Source organism: Pseudochaenichthys georgianus, chromosome 1, assembly GCF_902827115.2.
Source record: "Pseudochaenichthys georgianus chromosome 1, fPseGeo1.2, whole genome shotgun sequence".
Classification (NCBI taxonomy): domain Eukaryota; kingdom Metazoa; phylum Chordata; class Actinopteri; order Perciformes; family Channichthyidae; genus Pseudochaenichthys; species Pseudochaenichthys georgianus.
The window spans coordinates 46,846,740-46,869,378 of NC_047503.1; the positions used below are offsets into that span (position 1 = coordinate 46,846,740).

General features: G+C 41.3%; 1 protein-coding gene across 1 annotated transcript; it reads left to right on the top strand.

Moving 5' to 3' along the window:
- Positions 1-1,979: 1,979 nt before the first annotated feature.
- On the top strand, positions 1,980-20,633 carry LOC117453271 (uncharacterized). Its single transcript, XM_034092108.2, has 16 exons — positions 1,980-2,187; positions 2,927-3,112; positions 4,381-4,462; positions 4,585-4,645; positions 5,052-5,218; positions 5,477-5,498; positions 7,997-8,027; positions 15,358-15,708; positions 15,836-16,048; positions 16,987-17,334; positions 17,424-17,633; positions 18,208-18,468; positions 18,643-18,730; positions 18,843-18,900; positions 19,506-19,571; positions 19,655-20,633. Exons 1-16 carry the CDS (start codon positions 1,980-1,982, stop codon positions 19,664-19,666), a joined length of 2,364 nt encoding a protein of 787 aa, XP_033947999.1. The 3' UTR covers positions 19,667-20,633.
- The last annotated feature ends 2,006 nt before the right edge of the window (positions 20,634-22,639 follow it).

A 22,639-nucleotide genomic window follows, 5' to 3' on the forward strand; every position in this document is an offset into this window, starting at 1 on the left:
TGGCCAGATTATCTATAATGGCTGATGTCAAACAAAAAGGTTTCATCAAGCTGTAAAACTAAAAAGAATGTCTTACATCATAAATAATAAAAAAGTGTTTCAAGAGCGCAAAGTCGTTGAAAAACATATGCCAAAAGCTTCCGTTATTTATTTTGGTCTCTCGGCTCTCATATCGATTGGCTTCTTAAAAACAGCGGGGATCAGCTGTTGAACTGCTGTTGTCTTTTGCCGGCTCCGGTGATTGGCAAATCTGGGTGATGCCTCCTGATATGATTTAGCATGTATCGCGTGTGTTTCCATTAGCATACCGCACCGCTGTAGAACAACGCCGACACACCGTCCTCGTCGGATCCACCACTCGCACACTTCATCGTTATTGTAGTCCACAGGGAACCCGAAATGTTCCCACACAGCGGATTTAAAAGAAGCAGGTGGGTTCTAGCTCCTGTGTGTTATCTGAAATCGCCATACTAACTTTTCTTCTTCTTGTATTTAGTTCGTTTTGTTGTTGTGTTTCTTCTTGTTCTTCATTTGTTGTTTAAGGGCGGCTGGCAAACAGCTTTTAGGTGCAATACCGCCCCCTGGATTATAAATAGTGTAGTTGATGCTGCCCTGAAGGACAGACTTTTTTCCCACTCGTGAAAAAAAAGGCGTATTCCCCATGTGACTGCATGTGCCGAACCGTGACGTCCGAACCGTGACGTCCGAACCGTGACGGTACGGGACGAATACGGATACCGTTACACCCCTATGCTGCACTGTTTATTCTTAAAACTAGCCAGCTCGTTTTGAAGATATAATCTTCTCTTATTGATCACAAATCTTCACCAAACCTGCTCGTTCCTTCTCTTGCAACGCTCAGCTTTGCTCTGATCTGTTTATCAGAGACAGCTCACACCTCAGGGTTCTGCCTTTATCTCTATTGTTCACACTTAGCTCAGCAGCAACCTGAGGGAACAGAGAGGAAACTGACATGCACACACTCTTATTATCAATACTGTCCCTACTCATGAGCTATATATATCTCATTATATTATTTAATAGTTTAACATTTATTTTCTTGCTGTTTATAGTGTTTATTATTATCATTTATTTATATGTATTCGTAGTTAGCGTGACAAGTAGTTTCTATGCTTTTATTTTGAAGGCATGTTTGGGCACCGGGTGATTAGAGCACCTGGTGTAATTGTATATATTGGAGACAGGTGGGTGGTGGGAGCCAGAGCACCAGTAGGCAAACGTTTTTTTACCAGGGTGTTTCAAGCCACACAAAGGAAAGCCATAGGAAAGGCTTAAGGAAAATAGGTATAGGAAACCTGTTCATTGTACTATATTATTGGAATAAAATGCACAAATGGAGGTTCTTGTCTGGACTTGGATGATCATTGCCCTGCGTAAGATCCGCTAACTAGTGCCTCGGCGGCTGTTTTAGTTCAATAGGATTTTGGCCGCTATAGATTCATCAGAGATATACATGTAGACCTCCGACAATTGGGGAACTTGAAGCTTGACCTGGTTACAATTTCTCTAAATAATATTAGTAGTATGATCCACTTTTTCTCATTAACTTATTGTTATGGTCTTATTCTAGTTTCTGGTGTGCTCTGTGTTTCAGTGGTTCAGGGTCAGGATGGCTGGGCAGTGACTTGCACTTCTACTAAGATCTGTGCAGTGAAAGGATCAACAGTGGAAATAAACTGCAGCTACACATACCCATCTACATGGAAAGACGTTGTTAACACAGTAGGAAAAACATTCTGGTTTACTAAATGGAAATATGGAAAGATGGTGAACCTGTAGATCTGACCACAGACTCAGAGTTTGCAGGTCGTGTAGAGGATCTCTGTGAAAACAACATCTGCACTCTGAGAATCAGAAACCTGAGAGAGAGCGACTCAGCTGAGTACAGGTTCAGGTTCAAAACAAGCACAAAACTTAGAAAAATAGTGACAGTCTGTTCATTCTACCTTTATTCAGATATGCAGGTGGAGGTGAGCAGATTGGGATCGGATGTTAACCTTCAGTGTCTCAGCAGTTGTCCACCTGGCCATACTTCCTACGTCTGGTTCAAGAATGGACAGGAAGTGAAGGAAGACACATCTCTTTATGCAGACTTCAGTTATGGTTCAGCAGACAGTTATTCCTGTGCTTTGAAGGGATATGAGGACTTCCCCTCTCCTTCAGTGTGTGAGTTCACTTACAGTCTTCCACTGACAAAACATTATTACATTGTATTTATCGTATTCACACGCCAGAGGAAGCCAGTAGACATGGCTTTGCCCAAAGACACTGCACCAGGATCATTTCTGCTATAGGCTTAGACTGTCGGGGGACACCTTACTTCTTCCTTCTCTCTGTCTCTACCATACTCTCATGTTCTGAATAACCCAGCTTCCTCCAAATATGTTTTGGTGTCTGTCTGCGCCGGGATCCTGAGTCATTGCTGAACCTTTCTCTGTGGTCCTGCCTGATTCTCACCATGCTACTTCTTGATGGCTCCCACAGGATTGTTGAAATCCACCTCGATTCATCTTCTTATTATAAACACATGCATTTTTAAACATTTGGTCTACCTATGCTGTAAATGTATTATCTCTTCGATTTACACACGGCATCTATTGCACATCTGTCCGTCCTGGGAGAGGGATCCCTCCTCTGTTGCTCTCCCTGAGGTTTCTTCCTTTTCCCCCATTAAATGTGGGGTTCCTATAGAAGTGTTTCCTTGTACGATGTGAGGGTGTCGTGTTGTCATACTCATATTCTGTACAAACTGTAAAGTCTACTGAGACAAATGTAACATTTGTGATATTGAGCTATATACATTGATTGATGTATTTATTTATGAACTTTTGTCAGTTAAAATGATCTTTCACTGTGAGAACTCATATTCAAATGTAATATTAAATGTATTAATTTGTTCTTCCAGATGCTCCAAAGCTCCCCTCTGTGTCAGTGAGTCCCTCTGCTGAGATAGAAGAGGGCAGTTCAGTGACTCTGACCTGTAGCAGTGATGCTAACCCATCAGCTAACTACACCTGGTACAAGGAGGATGAAGACTCTCCAAAAGCTTCAGGACAGATCTTCACCATCACTGACTTCAGAGCTGAACACAGTGGGAGTTATTCCTGTGGAGCTGTTACATTCCCTATTGGGCTAGGGGAACCAAAGGGAAGCGACACGACCAGAGTGGTATTGGTATTAATTATAAGTGGTTTTATTATAAAGCAAGGTGTAACAAAATGGCAGGCAGGCAGCCTGAAACAAACAAAAGGGCCACAAGGGCACAGGTTGACAGATAACCAAACTAAGGGAGGACTCAAAAGGAGTCTAAAGGCATACCGGGGAAATGAATACTAATATACTAAATAAAGAACGAAACAAAACCTCACTTCAAGAGTGGTACAACTAACAAAGGGAGTCTACACAAAACACACAGCTAACCTAAAGGCAACAGTCACAAATCCTAACGATACTCTAAACACTAACTAACCTACTCTACACTCTACTAACACCCAATATCACACGGAGATAAACACACAAGGTTAACCACAGAATGAAGAGCAAAATGCGAGAGGCGTCTGTTCACTCAACAGAGCCTCCAGAGTGGTGATAGTCAGCAGCCTTTGTACTCCTCCCCAGCAGGTGTGCGCCGGCTGTGCGCCGGCTGTGCGCTGCGATTGGAGGACGTCGATCCAATCACCATCTTCAGAGGCGGACCAGGAGATGGGCAGCCAAGGATGCTGGAGCAACCACACAGCTCATTTGCATAAACACACACATTGGAGGACGTCGATCCAATCACCATCTTCAGAGGCGGACCAGGAGATGGGCAGCCAAGGATGCTGGAGCAACCACACAGCTCATTTGCATAAACACACACACAGCTGAAAACACTCACAGGCAGATTAAGGAGCAGACAAACAGCAACCGTAACAGGAGCCCAGAACAAGTTAGGACGTAGTAACTCCACCTTTCATCTGAGGGTTGTGGCAGGTAAGTTTCATGCATTCATCCACTACCAGAAACGTATAAGCTTGTTTGTTTCAGTCACATCATCTGCATAGTAGTCCGACTTCTAAAAAATGTTTCTTGGATCAGTGATAGGGTTCATAATGTTTTCTTTAAATTCAAATATAAAGTTAAAGCCTCATCATGAATGTAATTGCAATTGGGAAATAGGAGTATAAAATATAAATTTGTTTTATTTACATCATTATTTAAATTCAACTGGAACAGTTTCAATAATTTAGAAATAATAAAAACTATAGGCATAACAATCTCATGTGCCCCCCACAGTACACCTAGGGGTACTACTGGTACACATATTAGAGAACCACTGCTGTATTAACCATCTGTTCTCTGTTGATGTCTGTTTCTCAGGATCATGGAAGCTACCAGCTGCTGCAACAATCTTTGTTGTTCTCCTGGCTGTCATTTCTCTCTCTGTCTTCCTGTGGATCAGGTGAGCAGATCTGATCATCGTAATCGTTGTTTGTTAAATCATTACATAGTAATGTAATTAAAAGTCTGTTTGTCTGGTGTCAACATTTGATCTTCTTTCTCTTTATAAACTCTCCTACCCAGAAGAAAGAGGGCTTCCAGAGACTCGTCTGAGCCTGAAGAGAGAGCGGACAACAGGGAGGAGGTGAGAATAGATGCTTACGTAATTAATCTAGTACAAAATAAAACATATTACGCCTAATTTATAATGAGGAGTATTTCATGGTCTTTAAGTGCTTCTAGAAAATGGATCTGACATAGAAGGACCTCTTGCTGCTCTTTTACATCCTTCTATAAAAAGTTCATTTCTATCTCAATCTCTTTGATTCTCCTCTTAGAAATGAGAACATTTCAAGTTCATCCAGAAGTTTTCCTATCTTTTATCCTTTAATCTTTTCTGTCATAAAGCATCAAGTTGATGAAGGGGGGATATGTTTCCATCATTTCCACAGCTGCTGTTGCTTCTGTCCTGAGTCCATTCCTCTGTAAATGAAATACCTATTAATATATTAATGTAAAATGTGTAGCTGAAAGTGTTTTCCTCCCTGCAGTGTGTACCTGATCAGCCGGAGGACCTTCAGTATGCCAGCGTTCACTTCTCCAACAACCGGGTAGACCCTCTTTACTCCAACATGAGAGCAGCTCGGCCCCTCGGACACACGGAGCAACAGGAAGTCCCTGAGGACGCTGCCGTCAAGTTCAGCAGTGCTGCCCCGAGGTGAGCAGATCCTCACAGGAACATTATGCATGTATCATTTACTTCCTTTTGCATTATTATTACCACTAAAAACTCATCATTTATTTCTCAGGAGCAGAGGTCAGGACTCTGAAGAGGATCCAGCTGCATTGTACAGCACGGTCAACAAATCCAGATAAACACAGCAGGCGTTGCTTTTGAAAGATGATACGTCTGTTTTTTTACAATCACATTTTTATTTATACAGGCTAATATGGATTTTTTTTAAACATTTCTCAGGGTGGACCTCTCCAAGAATGAGGTAAATCGTTTTCAGCCTAGTTTATTATTATTATTATTATTATTATTATTATGTTGTAACATGATTTTTGCCAAAAATAAATTACAAAATATAGAGATGTTGCAACAAGGGATCTGATCCCTAACTGCTGGCTTTTATTGTTGGGAAATGTAGATATTACTAAAGAGTTATTATTTACTGATAACAAACCATTTCCATTGTTTTGTAAGTACATGTTTCTACTTTCTTTGTATAATACTATTTATTTACAATGTTCTTTTTCTTGTCTACACTGAAATCAACAACTACTTGTTTGTGTTATTTTGTATCCATTCCAAAATAAATGTTGTTTTTCAAAAGCACATTGGGATATTAGAGGAACATGCGTTTTCTGATGTAGTTGCTGTTTCATTCTGCTGCCACTAGGTTTAAGTAAAGAGCCGTATTTCACTGATGGAAAACCATTACCAAGAGCCTGTACAGTACATTTATCTTTGGTGTGTGTGTGTACGGCCTTAAGGTTCACACATTCTTAATCTGCCATATGTTTATGTAAATATAAAAGTTCCATTATCACCCATTCAAATAGTTAATGTCTTTGTTACTCTTTAAGTTCATAGCCATCACAACTTGCATTTGTCTATTTTGCTTTGTTGTTAACACCTGTTATTCTGACCCTAGTCTTTTGTTCAGTACTTCATGTGTTTACCTTTCTCTCGTTCTGTTCTGATTTGGTTTGAGTTAATCAATAAAGGTTGAAATTGCCATAACTCTTGTCCACACTAATGCTAATGATAGCATTAGTGTCACTAATCTGTCATTTCAAAATAGAATAATTGCACGTGTTCACTTGAAAATAAAATTACTGGAAACAATATTAAACAAAACAAGCTGCAGTGTACATCAGAAAAGAACACAGTAAAGAGAGACTGTCACACTGAGTGAGAGAAGTGTGTGAGTGAAGTGTGTGAGTGTGTGACCACAGCACAGCCACAGTCCTGCTCTTCACAGACAGAAATACTGATAGCTAACCTTCAGCTCGTGCTGCTTGTTGTAGTTTGGTTTGAGTTTGGCTTGAATGAATATTATCAAATGTAAAACCCAAGCTATACCTCAATGAACACATGTTGAGATGTGACTTTCTGTACACATTATGAAACTGTCCAGGCAGCTTCATAATAATATCAAGTGATGTTAATTTGCATTAGTATTTTGTGTAATTTGCATTTTATTCACAGAACATGGTTTTAGATCTTGAAGTGAGGAGAGGTGCTCTGTTTATCACAAACTGGTCTCTCTCTGCAGAACAACAAACCATGTAAAGCAATAATGTGAAGAGGAAGGAAGTGGTGTTTTAAACCCCCTGCTTTCTGTCTCCTTTCTACCTTCAAGCCCACAGAGGGGCGTTAAGCTTTGTGAGAACTCCCTTTCTTTTAACGTAGAAAGTTTTTCTTGTGTACATCAATCTTCTTTATTGAAGAAGCCAAACAGAGAGAGACGAGAGGAGCAGCTATGAGTTTAACAGCGATTGGATTTGTTGTCTTCCTTCTCTCTATGCCAGGTAATGTACATCCACATTTTCAATGTAATAATTGTAGCTTTTCTAAACACTCTGATACTTTACAACAGAAACATTCCATGCATGTTGTTGTTTTTATACATTTCTTACATGAAGGCTTTTTCTAGTGCTTACATCCTGATTGACGAGTCAACAATAAAGCCGCTTTTATGGTCATTTGGCATGTGTATTTGTTGATTGGTTCATGTGGGTAGCATTTTTAATGGCAATGTTTTGAAAATGGCAAACAAGTGAATATGTCAGATTGCTGTGTCTTTCTTAGAGAACCGTGTGCAGTGTTTTGCAAAAAGTGACACGTGAATTGCAAATTGGGTGTAGAGTTGAAAATGTGTTTAGAGTTTTGGAGATTTGATTTCAGGTTTTTCTCTTTGAGTGTGAGTTTAAATAAATACGCTTCATGTGAGATTTATGAGTGTTAGCAACTGAAAAAAGCTGTATCTGTATTTATTTGTCCTCAAAGTTTTCCTTTCCATTTACTGTATTTGGCAGAGACATCTTTTTTGTTTACAGTACACAACTGTAACTATGTGTTATGCATGAATGTTGCACCAATTTGTTTTTGAGAAAAATAAAAGTATAACAACTGTATATTTGTGTTTCTGCACATATATTGTGGACTTGAACAATCTTTATATGGAGAATTCTCTACATAGAAAACGCCATAACAGATGAGTATGCTTTAGATTGCGCACCACAGTGTGTAGTTGGTTGGACAAAGTGTCTTGTACTATAAAGGAAGTCTGTGATATCTGGTGCAAACGTTTGGTTTTGGTAAGTGTTTCTGTAGTTTTGGAGGATACATGAGGGGTTTTAAACTTTGTGTGTGGTTTAGTGAATTGTGTTTAGTGTTTTGAGAAAATAAGCCCTGCTTTCAAAGGAAATTGCTTTAGCAATTGAAAAAAACGGTAACAGGTGATGTACATGTGCTCCTATTCTCTAGTGTGTCATATCGAGGGGTGAGAACCAGAGGGGTAAGTGACATTTTGGTCAAAAATGAGTTATATATATCAAATAAAAGCTCTCGATGAGCTCTTTCTACTGCCAAAAGGGTGCATGTGACTTCTAAACCAATCCAGAGTTACTCATCAAAAACTAAAAGACCTAACACAGAACACACTGAACTATTTCGTTCCAAAAAGGCGCATGTGACTTTCTTCCGAATAAAAAAAAGATAGAAGAATATTTTTTTCATTGAAAGTCAAAATATTGTTCATTAAGTATATTGTCATCCACATGTTTATGAAGTTTTCATATTAAAGATTTAATTTAATAAACAAAGTCAGGACAAAGTATGGTAATTATTTGTTTTGGCTCTCCTGTAAAGTTGGTCAAATGTCAAATGTCACGTTCTCACCCCTCGATATGTAGGCCTATATATGTTTTTTAACACACTCACAGTCTGCGTACAAATGACACGACTTTGCAAAGGCGTGCAATAGATACGCAGAAGTCCGATTTTGCGTGCATATGATACGCTGATATTGCACCTCAAACATTAAAACAAAGAGCTCTGTGGCTTCAGGCTTGATCGCCGTTCCAATGACAGTTTTAATGTTTGCGGTGCAATAAACGATACAGCAGCTTATTGGGTGAGGGAATGCTCCGGTTTTGGGACAAAATGAACATGGGATCACTCCGGTCATTGTACGTACTTTGTCTCACTGCAATATTAACGGTCAGATTGAATACAACATCGACCCAATTTCTCTGGTCAATGACGGGAGAGTTTTGAAAGTGACAAAACACTTGTTTCACACGTTTAAAAACAATTAAACAATGTTTACCCAGGATTCAGGCACCTTCCCTGGCTTGTAAAATGCGGTGATGCGCCCTGGAGGTATCAGAGTATTTAAAACATGTATACCCAGAATTCAATCACTTTTCCTGGCTTGTAAAGTGCTGTGAAGCAGCCTGTTCTCTGGGTGCAGTCTGGGTGCAAGAGCCATGTGCTGCAAGGATCTCTGTGAGTCTCACACCCGCTTCTCTCTGGCTGCTCTCTCCCTCTATTCACAGCACTTTCCCCCAGCTTTCTGCCTGTGTGCCTGTGAGTGTGAGACCCTGCTAACAGCGGTGACTCTGCTGTACTTATCTTCTTGTACATTTCATGAGTCAAATGTGGACAAATGAGTTTCCTGTCCATATGACCGGCTGTTTATGCAGTCAAATGCGCATTGGAATTAAAACAGTTTAATGCACTTTTAACACTCATGTACCCACGATTCAAGCTGCTTTCCTGGGTTACAAAGTGCTGTGAAACAGCCTGTCCTCTGGGTGGGAGAGCCACGTGCTGCAAGGACCTCTGTGGGTGCGCTCTGTCACAGCCCGCTTCTCTCTGGCTGCTCTCTCCCTCTATTCACAGACAAAGATATGTGTATTTGCCTGAATGATGGAAATAAACAAAGAATGATATTTTACAGGACATGACGGAGATAGGTGTAGCTTCCTGGCATTTTGGAAATACACCAAATGTGATATTGCAGGGCATTACGGAGCTCATTTACCCATGTGATGTTGTGCAGTACATTACTGAGCTCATTTAACGACATGGAGTACCAGGGGCACTAGGGTCTTACCCGGATGTCCTTATGTGTTTAGTCAGAGTGAGAGTGCTTAAGTTTGGGTACACAGCTTTGCCAGGCGCACCCACCCGTGGAAAGACGAATATGACAAAACAGTTCAAGTGTGAACCTCCAGCACAGGGGGGTTGCCGTGAAGAAGGCCGAATATAGATGCTGATGGGCGGATGGTAAAGCACCGCAAAATCCACCCCCCTTTTAGGGTTACCAGCGGCATGAGGTTCTGTAGAGTGTGATCATCTGGGTTTAGTCCGTGGGGGAGTGCTTAAGTCCGGGGGCCCGGGGTCTCATGGTGTGCAAGGTTATGGAAGTGCCCATGTTAGGGAGACATGCTGGAGGTCTGTAGTCCGTCCTTTGGTGGTCTGTGAGGGGCCACAGAGAGGTGGTTTTCGCGGTCTCTGTCCTGGAGGTGTGAAAAAACCTGTTTGCCCATGTGACGGGGTTCTAATTGTCCGTCCGAAAACACTGGCCTAGTCGGTTGGGTAAGCTCCAAAACTTTATCACTCATATGATCCGCTCCGTCACAGCCCATGTTAGGGAGAGATGCTGGAGCTACTTAGTCCGTCCTTTGGGGCTCTGTGAAGGGCCACAGAGAGGTGGTTTTTGCGGTCTGTCTCCTGGAAGTGTGAAAAACCTGTTTGCCCATGTCAGGGAGAAATGCTGGAGCTGCTTAGTCCGTCCTTTGGGGCTCTGTGAAGGGCCACAGAGAGGTGGTTTTTGCGGTCTGTATCCTGGAAGTGTGAACAAACCTGTTTGCCTTTTCCTGGGTTACAAAGTGCTGTGAAGCTGCCTGTCCTCTGGGTGGGAGAGCCATGTGCTGCAAGGAGCTCTGTGGGTGCGCTCTGTGGCTCTCACAGCCCGCTTCTCTCTGGCTGCTCTCTCCCTCTATTCACAGCACTTTTCCCCAGCTTTCAAAGACTTATTGCTGGGTGGAAGAGCCATGTGCTTCACCCTGGATCTCTGCCTATGTGAATTAAAACAGTTTAATGCACTTTTAATACTCATGTACCCACGATTCAAGCTGCTTTCCTGGGTTACAAAGTGCTGTGAAGCAGCCTGTCCTCTGGGTGCAGTCTGGGTGGGAGAGCCATGTGCTGCAAGGAGCTTCTCTCTGGCTGCTCTCTCCCTGTATTCACAGCACTTTCCCCTGCCTTTCAGAGACTTATTGCAGAAAAAGCCACGTGCATCACCCTGGATCTCTGCATAGGTGCCTGTGAGTGTGAGACCCTGCTAACAGCAGTGAACCTGCTGCCAGCATTACGAACATATTAATCAGGCGTTTTAACACTTTTTTCCATGAAAATTATTTGTATTCACTATCATTGGGCTATATAAATCAAATTCCGGGTAATTCGGAGCACAATTGTACCTTTTACTATTTAAATGTATTTGTATTATATATTTTTGGGCTATTAAAGTCACATTTCTGGGTAACTTTGTCAGTTTATGGAGCTTAGCCCACAATTCCTGGAGGTTCCAGCCCGAATTTGGGAGCTCATAGGCGGCCTGCTATGCACCCCGAACCGCGGAAAGAAGAAAAAAGTAAAGAAAACGGTCAATTATATCTTAAAATAATCAAAAATTAAGTTTTAAAATATTCTTGAAAAAACGACTAAGTGCCAACGGAGAAGGGGCTCAAAAAAGCTCAACCCTTACACTTTTACACTCCCCCGTTGCAACTTACAACGGAGAGGGGAATCCAAGCCTCCCCTTCTCCGTCAAAAAAATGCATTCATCATTTTTAATTAAGCTACCGTCTGCACGAAATCGGAAACCCGGTTTTTGAGAGGATTCAGAAAAAACCGACTGTTTCACTTCATGGAGGAATGTGTATCGCTCCATGTGTGCTCTGGCTCGGATACAATTGTTGCATGGAGACCCCCCAGCATGGTTCTTACCAAACTTTAAGTTTTTTAACTGGTCTCTGGAAGAATGTAAGGGGAGGTGTCAGGGGACTCTATCCGCCTTATGAGACACTATTTTCGGATACTTTTTTCCATGGTTCTCTAAAAAGTTAACTCAGACTTTTTCTGACTCTGGAGGAATGTAAGGAGAGTTGTCAGTGGACTCTATCCGCCTTATGAGACACTATTTTTGGATACTTTTTTCCATTTTCACCCCTTTTCTATGGTTCTCCAAAAAAGTTAACTCAGACTTTTTCTGACTCTGGAGGAATATAAGGAGAGTTGTTAGGGGACTCTAACCGCCTTATGAGACACTATTTTCGGATACATTCTCACTTTCACCCCTTTTCTATGGATCTCCAAAAAGTTAACTCAGACTTTTTCTGAATGTGGAGGAATGCAAGGGGAGTTTGAGGGGACTCTACCCGCATTATGAGACACTATTTTTGGATACATTCTCACTTTCACCCCTTTTCTATGGATCTCCAAAAAGTGAACTCAGACTTGTTCTGACTGTGGAGGAATGCAAGGGGAGTTGACAGGGGACTCTTGCGGGCTCATGATGCACTATTTCTGGATACTTTTTTTCATTTTCAGCCCTTTTCCATGGATGAATTGAGACTTATTTGTTTTACATTTTGGTCAATTTGACCCAGTTCTGGTACCGCATTGCCTGGAGGATAGGACCGAGAGATGACAGACTCTCTGTCCGCCTCACAAGTCACTATTGTCGGACACTTTCTTTGCTTTACCCCGGTTCTATCACTCTTTCCTCCTTTGACCATAAAACATGTTTCCTGCTGGGGTACTGCCTGGTTCCGGGGCACCCCAAACCCTCTCATTGTCGGGGCACCATGAATTGATGCATCGGACCCAATGTTGCCATCTCCAGCCCCGCGTTGGTGCGGAGGTGGGACCATTTAACCCGGTGATAACCCAAGTCCCCCCTTGGTCCGTGTACCAGGCTTCGAAGCATCGTACCCATTGTTGCAATCACCGGTTACGCTAATGCATATAAACGGAGAAACAGAACATTATTTAAATACAATTCACTGTGTCTGTTTTAGTAAGGATGTCGTCCGAATGCCCGGTGTGCAGACTCTTCTATCTGGCTTTGAACAAGCACCTTAAGCACAAACATGCAGTGCGGAACTTGGAGGAAAGAGTTATCATTCTTAAAATGGCCAGTGGCAGAATAAATGTTCGGACCAAACCCTGTCCCATCACAGGGTGTTCGTATGCTGGGAAGAGACTAGACCGTCATGTAACTCATGACCACCCTGAGTTCTCCCGAGATGAGGCACATCAGGTCATGGCAAGGCTGAAGCATAGTGTGGCCCTGCAGTTGCTCCATGACCTCCGAGAGACTAATCCCATCATTGGAATGGCTACATCATTGGATATAGACAATGAGGAGGAATACCCGGTACACCCTCCACTCAGTCTGATATGACCCACATCATCAGAGAGGTGACAGCCAACATGAACGACTTGAAAAAGTCTGTCACTGTCCACCAGTTTAAGGTGAAGAGGAACAAGCTGGATCGTTTGCCGAGCCAGGCGGAGCTTCTCGCCGCCATGGCGGCCGCTGAGAAGCAGAGATGGGGACTCGAGTCTGCGACTCGGACTCGAGTCGCACACACAGAGACTTCAGACTTGACTTGGACTCGTGACCAAAAGACTTCAGACTCGACTTGGACTCGTGTGTTGGGACTCGTGAACAATCATTGTGTTTTCTATTTTTGGCGTATTAAAGGTGGGGTAGGTACATTTGAGAGAAACCGGCTCGAGATCGCTAGAATTTGAAAATACACAACCGGCTAGAGGCTGCTACTTCCTTATAGAGCCCGCCTCCTCCAACACACACGAACGCGCACATGACCAATGAGGGCACGAGATAAATGTGTGCCCAGATGGAAGGCTGACAGGCAGGTAGGCCATCCAGTTACTTTAGCCGGGCTCATTACGCAGACGTGCGCGCCTCTGTTACTACCTCGTAGTAACACAATGGCGACCGGCGGCACACCTGCGGCTGTACCGCTTGTAATTAGGTTCAACTACAAACACTTCGAACAAAACACCGGCGGCACCAACAAAAGGAGCGCACACTGCAAAGTCTGCAATATCAAAATCAAGGATGCTGGCGCAACAACGTCGAATTTCATCAGGCACTTGAAAACTCACCCGGAGAGGTCAGTCACATTAACGCATATGGACGGTTAGCAAACATGTTTAGCTCAGCATCAGCTATGGAATGTTAACTTAGCTTGCTACTAGCTTTGTATTTGTGATACTGATTTCTGATTCTGAAGTGTTTTGCTTATGAGTTGTTTGCATTTAGCTAAAGTGTGATGTTTTTCCTCATATTGCAATAGCCTGTTTAAAGTGATCATATAACAAACAACTAATCAGTACTGATACTGTATGCTCATAGATATAGGAGTGATAATAACACAGTAAGTGCTTTGAATTTCTTAGATATAGCTGTGCAGTATTCTTAACAGACTGGATAGCAGCAGACGATAGAAGGCTTATTACAACCAGAAGAGACATGAGACTTTTATTTTTTTAGAGACTTGAGACTTGACTTGGACTCGTGACCAAAGACTTGAGACTTGATCAAGTCTCACCCCACAAAGACTTGAGACTTGACTTGGACTCGTGACCAAAGACTTGAGACTTGGACTTGCAAAAAAAGACTTGTGAACATCTCTGCTGAGAAGCGCATCCCTGATCTTCTTGACCTGATGGCTAGCAATCAGACCTCAATCACCCAGTACCTGCTATACATATATTTAACATTGACCCTCTCCTGAAAATTCACATATTCTGTGCATTTCCAGGAGAGGTTCAATGTTCAATGATATTGTGCAAAATGACAAGCTAAAACTCTCTTCCAGACATTTAAAAACACTTTTCCCGACCATTTAAACATTATTTATGGCTTGTAAAGTTCAGTGATGAGCCCTGGTAGTATCAGACTATTTAAAGGGTTACCAGGAGCATGAGAATGTCCTCCACAGAAGGGGTGGTGGTGCCGTGAATAAGGTTGAATATGGATGCCGATGGGCAGACGGTAAAGCACCACAAAATCCACCCCCCTTTTAGGGTTACCAGGGGCATGAGGTTCTGTAGGGTGTGATCATCTGGGTTTAGTCCGTGGAGGAGTGCTTAACTCCGGGGGCCCGGGGACTCACGGTGTGCAAGGTTATGGAGGTGTCCATTTCAGGGACACATGCTGGAGGTCTGTAGTCCATCCTTTGGGGGTCTTGGAAGGGCCACAGAGAGGTGATTTCCCCGGTCTCTGTCCCGGATGTGTGAAATAACCTGAGTCCCATTTCAGGGACACATGCTGGAGGTCTCTCTCCTGAGAGTGGACGTCCATTGTCTCTAAATAGGGTTATGGTTAAGGCTAGGGTTAAATAAATGGCAAAGATATATAGAAAATAAACGCATTTAAGATACGTTCATAACAAACATAACGTGGGTGTATCATATGCACGCAAAATTTGACTTCTGCGTATCTATTGCACGCCTTTGCAAAGTCGTGTCATTTGTACGCAGACTGAAGAGAGTGGGCTGATGTTTTTAAATTTTAGCAACTCAACTATGATAAATAGTTTTATTTATTTTTTAGATAGATTCATTTTCAGGGAATGGTTTTATAATATTGTCTGCTGATAATTGGAGATATTGAAGTTTGTTCTTGATACATCAACCCCATAAATACGTTTTTAGTTTGATGCCATGTGTCTTATTTACTAATTGTTAACTTAAGTCATGAACTTTGAGTGTGGCTTCTGTTGTGCTCTGCGTTACAGTGGCTCAGGGTCAGGATGACTGGGGAGTGACTTACTCGTCTACTGAGATCTGTGCAGTGAAAGGATCAACAGTGGAGATAAACTGTTGCTACACATACCCATCTACATGGAAAGACGCTGTTAACACAGTAGGAAAAACATTCTGGTTCACTGAGAACAAAGATGGTGAACTTGTAGATCTGAAAACAGTCTCAGAGTATGCAGGTCGTGTAGAGGATCGCTGTAAAAACAACACCTGCACTCTGAGAATCAGAAACCTGAGAGAGAGCGACTCAGCTGAGTACAGGTTCAGGATCACAACAAGCGAAGATAAATATTTGGGTGAACCTGGAGTCACTTTGTTTGTGACAGGTAACTTTTTCACTTGAAATTATATTCATGTCTAGAAGTCAAAATGCTTGCAAATACTGTGCATGATATCATCTAAGTATATGTATATATGAACATATTTAATAGGTTTTTCTATACCTATATTCAGATCTCCAGGTGCATGTGAGCAGATCCCGACCGAATACTCGCCTTCAGTGTCTCAGCAGTTGTCGTCCACCTGTTAACACTTCCTACATCTGGTTCAAGAATGGACAGAAAATAAAGGAAGACACATCTCCTTATGCAGAAATCAGTTATGATTCTGCAGATGGTTATTCCTGTGCTGTAAAAGGATATGAAGACGTCCCCTCTCCTTCAGTGTGTGAGTTAACTTACTTCCACTAACATAACACAATTGCATTAATGTATCATGTTTACCCACCAGAGGCCATTAGCAGACATGACAGTGTCCAAAGACACTGAACCAGGAACATTTCCTCTCACCTGAATTCAGCACTGCTGAACTGTATGCATCTGATGTTCAGGTAGTATCATCAGTGTTATTAACTTGAATCTTTTATTTAATTCTCAAACAACATTCCTAAACATCACACCAGCTCTTTAGCTTGTCAATGTCTGACTCATTTTAGTTCCCCACAATCTTGTTGTCTCATTGGATAAAAACATTTTGGTGCAAATGAATAGAATTGTAATTATTGTAATATTTCTCAAGTAACTTTATCCAGTCTGCTGCTGTAGTTCACTGAGCAGCTTCAGTATATGATGTAATAGCCAGAAAACAAACCTCGTGTTTATATTCTGTTAAATTATGTTTGTGCCAATTTTATTCTAAATAAAAATAAGTGTTTGACCAGGATTGTTACGTGAGAACATATGTGTGAAGTTGTGGAGATAACTATATTATTAACCTATGAATGAGTCATGTGTCATGGCAATCTTTCTCTTCCTTTGCACTGAATATATATAACTGAGCAAACACGTTGTCTTTGGACTTCTGTTCTGTTATTATTTGAGCCAGTTAGAAAATTCCATAAAAAATTGTTTTAAGAATGAATAGACCTAAGCTATTAGTAGGAAATATTCTTGCATCTCAACTTTAATAAGTTATGAGAGACCTGTAAATGTGATACTTTCAGCTCAGTTCCAGTTTGTAATGATCTTGACAGCTAATTATTGGAGATAACGGAACATTTCCTAACTTTAATAACCCCAAATCATATTGGTAGTATGATCCACTTTTAGTTTGTTAACTTAAGCCATGACTGTTGATCATAGTCTCTGATGTGCTCTGTGTTACAGTGGTACATGTTCTGGGCAGCTGGGGCGTGACTTACACTTCTAAGATATGTGCAGTAAAAGGATCAACAGTGGAAATAAGCTGCAGCTACACATACCCATCCATATGGAAAGGTGGATTTATCACAATTCAGAAAATAATCTGGTTTACTAAAAATAAAGATGGTGAACCTGTAGATCTGAGAACAGACTCAGAGTACACAGGTCGTGTAGAGGATCTCTGTGAAAACAACATCTGCACTCTGAGAATCAAAAACCTGAGAGAGAGCGACTCAGCTGAGTTCATGTTCAGGTTCACAACAAGCAACGATAAATACGTGGGTTATCCTGGAACCACTCTGTCTGTCACAGGTAACATTTACACTGGAAATTATCGCCATTCATGTCTAAATGTAAAACTTAGAACATAGTGGCAGTCTGTTCATTCTACCTTTATTCAGATATGCAGGTGGAGGTGAGCAGATCAGGATCGGATGTTAAACTTCAGTGTCTCAGCAGTTGTCCACCTGGTCATACTTCCTACATCTGGTTCAAGAATGGACAGGAAGTCAAGGAAGACACATCTCTTTATGCAGACTTCAGTTATGATACTGCAGACAGTTATACCTGTGCTTTAACGGGATATGATGACTTCCCCTCTCCTTCTGTGTGTGAGTTTACTTACAGTCTTCCACTGACAAAACATTATTACACTTTGTTTATCATATTCACACACCAGAGGTAGCCAGTAGACATGGCTGTGTCCAAAGACACTGAACCAGTAACATTCCCTGTAGGCAAACAGAGGAACTTCTTTTGGACATTTCTATAAGAAAAACAATCAACCTGAACAATGTGCTGAAAATGCATTAATTCACAGATGAACATGAATGCTTACCATACCATTATGTACACAATTAATCAACATCATGCTTACACAATGTCCCTCACAAAAAAACTGTTCACAAACAATCCCAGTCACCTAGGGTTTACCACTTCCTACATTGAGGCTCAACCCTGTGGTCACTGTCAACGCTCCATTTACCTTTGGCTGTGGATAATCTAAAAACATCATCATGGCTCCAACAATGTGTTGACTCCACTGTGTCAGTAACAGTTTATTATACAGAAGGAGATCAAGCTCCAACTTAGTTTTTTCTGACCTTTTGTCAATTAAAAGTATCTTCCACTTTGAGAAGTGATAGTCAAATGTAATATTAAATGTATTCATGGTTTCTCTTCCAGATGGTCCAAATCTTCCCTCTGTGTCAGTGAGTCCCTCTGCTGAGATAGAGGAGGGCAGTTCAGTGACTCTGACCTGTAGCAGTGATGCTAACCCAGCAGCTAACTACACCTGGTACAAGGAGGATGAAGACTCTCCAAAAGCTTCAGGACAGATCTTCACCATCACTGACTTCAGAGCTGAACACAGTGGGAGGTATTCCTGTGGAGCCCAGAACAAGTTAGGACGTAGTAACTCCACCTTTCATCTGAGGGTTGTGGCAGGTAAGTTCTCCACATTCACCAAACCTGATTCACATTAATTTACATTCATAGTACAAAATGTCAGTCTTCAAGGAGGAACCTCCATGGTGTCAGACGTGGATGACACTGACAAAGAGATGTATCAATCTACTAATCTAGTAGTTAGAAGTATCACATATGTATTCATGTTTCTAGGGAGTTCAACAATGATTGTGAATATCATCAGGACGACTCCGGTGGTCTTGATTCTGATTCCTGTGTTCCTCGTGGGTCTGTGGATGAGGTACAACAAAATAAATCCCTCAGTTCTCCCACCATTTCTTTTTTTAATCTTCTATCAACCATACATTTCACTGTCATGAATTCTGTATTTGATGTTATTGTACTCAATCCAGGAAGAAGAAAACTATTTCTCACCCCACCACTGAAGCACAGGAACCTGAAGAGATAGAGGTGAGGGAGAGGACCTGGTTATAAATTGACTCATGGACAGAGGTGGAAGAAGTACTCCGATCTTGTACTTCAGTAAAAGTAGAAGTACCAGAGTGTAGTAATACTCTGTTGAAAGTATAAGTCCTGCATTCAAAATGTTACTAAAATAAAAGTACAAAAGTATTAGGATCAAAATATACCAAAAGTAAAATTAATACAAGTAGTCATTGTGCAGATTGGTCCATTTGGTCCACTGCAGGGTAGCTTGTGAATTTACTCCAGGTGTAACTAAAGTCTGATTTAAGAGTTGTTTATATTTCAATTCATTCATCCAAATCTGCAAAGTAACTAAATGTAGTAGAGTAAAAGTACACCATTTACCTCTGAACTGCAGTGGAGCAAAAGTACAAAGTATCAAACAATTGAAATACTCAAGTAAAGTACAAGTCTTTTATATGTGTGTTCATTAGTAGAATATAGTACTTGAGTAAATGTACTTTACACCAAAAGTGAACTTGTGTTTTATAATCTAATGAAAACATGTTTGCTAAAATGTTAAATTATAAACAGGTTTAGTGAATGAGGTCCATAAAGCCTTACAGTATGTTGTCTTCTCTCTTCATCAGTTGGACTCTGATCCTGTGTATGAGAACTTCAGAGTCACTGCAGCACATGGTGTGAAGTCCAGTCAGGTTAGAGCCTCCCGCATCAGATATCAGAACAGGCCCACTCCACATTTTTATAGTCACATATAAGTATTTTTGATTTTCTTCAGATGCTCACTTGATGGAAAAAAAGAAGGACGACATTGAAAAATCCCTGTGGAGAGCGAGGCTGTGCAGGATGTGGACGGATTCTTGTGTTAAATTGAAATAAAAGCCAGCATTTGTGATCAGAAAGGTTTAGATTTCAGCTTCTTTTTTTCTTAATCTAACTTTTACATCAATAAATTCATTAGCTGAAGACTAAAATAAAAAATTAAAGCTGCAAGCAGTGTCAGGGTTGGGGAAAAATAGGACCCAAATGCAGATTGAGGAAGGAAGCAGGTTTCAAAATGAAAAAAAGGCGAGCTTTACTCAAAAAAGCTGAGAAACATTAATCCATGAACAGGTACAAGGCACGAGGTAGCATCCAAACAAAAATTGACTGTGACCAACATGAAGGGAGACATGAATGACAAATAATGAACCAACACTGAACACAGGAAGAGACAAGACTAAATACAGGGAGGGGTAATCACGAGACGAGAAACAGCCGGGCAGGGGAGGAGAAACACAAGGGCAACAGGTGAACACAATTAGACACACCAGGGAAACTAACGACAGGGAGGACAGAACAGCAAAATAACCCCAAAACTAGACACACAAAAACTCAAACCCTGACAAGCAGTGATAAAGAAAAAAGATGGTCATATATAAAACAGGAAGTTACGTTAAGACATTAATACAATTGCAATGAAAGTAACAAAAACAACGCCATCTCCTTTTCAGGTTCAAAGATACATAAACTCTTCATATTGCAAATACATTGTTTAACCAGGAAGGGAAGACGGACATGGATATGACCCATGTGATTTGCAATATCGCAATATATCGTATCGCAATACTTAGCATATCGTAGAATAACAATACTATCGTATCGTGGCTTAAGTATCGCGGTAGTATCGTATTGTGGGGAGCCTGGGGATTCCCACCCCTAGCACGTAATGTACAACATTATTTTGTATTACAGCTGATTTGTATTCCATATTGTATTCCTCTATTAGATTCTATTGCAATGTAAATACTGTTACATTTTACTGTATATTTTTTATTATTTTTAAAAAATGTCCAGTTCTCTACCTGTGTTTTTAATTCTTGTTTTTATGCACCACGACATCTAGTCAAATTCCTCGTGCGTGTAAACCTACCTGGTAATAAAACGGATACCTCCAGCTCCGTCGGGAGTCCCACTGGCACCAGTTCCTTTCCCGTCGGGGTCCCTCACTCCTTTACCCTCTCCTGTCGGCTCTTGCTCCCCGGTCCACTCCCGTCCCCCAGAGTTTCCCCACCGCTGCCTTCGCCCCTGTCTCAGACCCCCAGATTTCCCTGCCAGAAACTCTGCTAATGCTCAGCCTCTGCCTTGCCCCCCGGGCCACCTGCCCCAGATGCCCTGCCTTGTTTTGTGTATTTTGCATTACCTGGCCTGGTCCCCCTTTTGTATCGGCTTTGTAATAAAAGCAAGCCTTTTGATTGTATCCCTATATCCTCCTCCCCTTTCTTTGGACTGTGTTTGGGTCCCGCAGCCTTACCATCACGTGACAGTTCATGTTGGGTTGTCACGTACAGTATTTAAAGACTTAGTGTTCTGCATTTCTTTGCAAATCGAAGCAACGTGATCGCAGAGAGAACAGAATTATTTGTCATGCTTCTTTTCAGAAGTCAGTAGTATCAGTATAGCAAAGGCGTTCTTTAACTATAGTGTGATTATGGGTGTGATGTGTGTGTTTCATGTTGGGTTGACACTTACAGGCATGTGAGTTTCTCACTTCTCAGTTTTCTGTATCTCTCTGCAAACAGAAGCAACCTGACCGCAGAGAGAACAGCATTATTTGTCAAGATTCTTCTCAGAAGTCAGTAGTATATACACAGCAATGGCGTTCTTTAACTATAGTGTGATTATGTGTGTGATGTGTGTGTTTCATGTTGGGTTCACACTTACAGGCATGTGAGTTTCTCACGTCTCAGTGTTCTGCATTTCTCTGAAACAGAAGCAACCTGACCGCAGAGAGAGCAGAGAAGAAACAAACAAAGAGAAATTATATGGCATTTTCCATCCTCTCTTATAATTAATTTGGTTCTCTTCATCCTGTTCAGTCAAACTGCCTCGTGGTGTTTCAGGTTAATGCATTCCTGTTCCTTCACTCCACCTGGAGACTGTGTGACATCCTCATTGCTCATAGAGATGAACTGTTTCACCCTTATCATTTTAAATCCTTTCTAGGATAGGCAGCTAAACGGGTCTTTACCCAGAGTTTATTTAGTTTAAGAAAAGTGTATTGTTTGTTAAACGACCAAACTTGATTGTGTAGTGGGTGTTACTGGGGTTTTGCCAACCCAGTCTCACGGCATTTCGTGTTATAGTCACAACATTTAATCTATTGATTTGTGTTCACCAACACGATTTCCCCCTTTTTTTCGTGTCACACAGAACGATTTTAAAAGCAATGTATTTCTATTGGTAGTATGTTTCGTGCCTGCAGCACGTATTTTTCTCCGGTCGAGTCTTGGAAGACCGGAAGCTGTGGGGTTCATAAAAACATGTTCTTACTCAATAGCTACGATTATTGTTTTTATTTGTAATCGTATAATGTCGGATTTTTTTTGTCGTCTGTGAGGAAAATAAATGGGGCTCAGAGCCTCAGAATATTGAAATCTGTATTTTTAAAATATTTTTTCCTTCTAATTTGTTATTCTTTTCTAAATAACACACTGTTATTTACTCATCAATAACACACAATTATCCTTGTTTTTATTTATTTGTTTAATTCCATAATCTCGTTTTTTTTTTGGCGTCCGTCAGGAACTGAATTTCAAAATAAAAGTAACCGGAAACAGACGTAGGCCTATAAGGGACATTTCGAGCATCATTGTGATACACTGCCACTGAACTGATTACCCAAGATCCTCAGCTATGGTTTAAGCTCACTGATTGGATGTTTTAGCCGCAATGCATGTAGGGATATGGTGTTAATGCGATATGAAATCCGAACGTGCTGCAG

Excerpts from the sequence above, each read along its gene's own strand:
- LOC117453271 (XM_034092108.2), top strand. The coding sequence starts at position 1,980 with ATGCAGGTGGAGGTGAGCAGATTGGGATCGGATGTTAACCTTCAGTGT. Across the intron at positions 2,188-2,926 it reads CTTCCCCTCTCCTTCAGTGT|ATGCTCCAAAGCTCCCCTCT; the intron begins GTGAGTTCACTT and ends TTGTTCTTCCAG. Across the intron at positions 18,901-19,505 it reads AGGAACCTGAAGAGATAGAG|TTGGACTCTGATCCTGTGTA; the intron begins GTGAGGGAGAGG and ends TCTCTTCATCAG.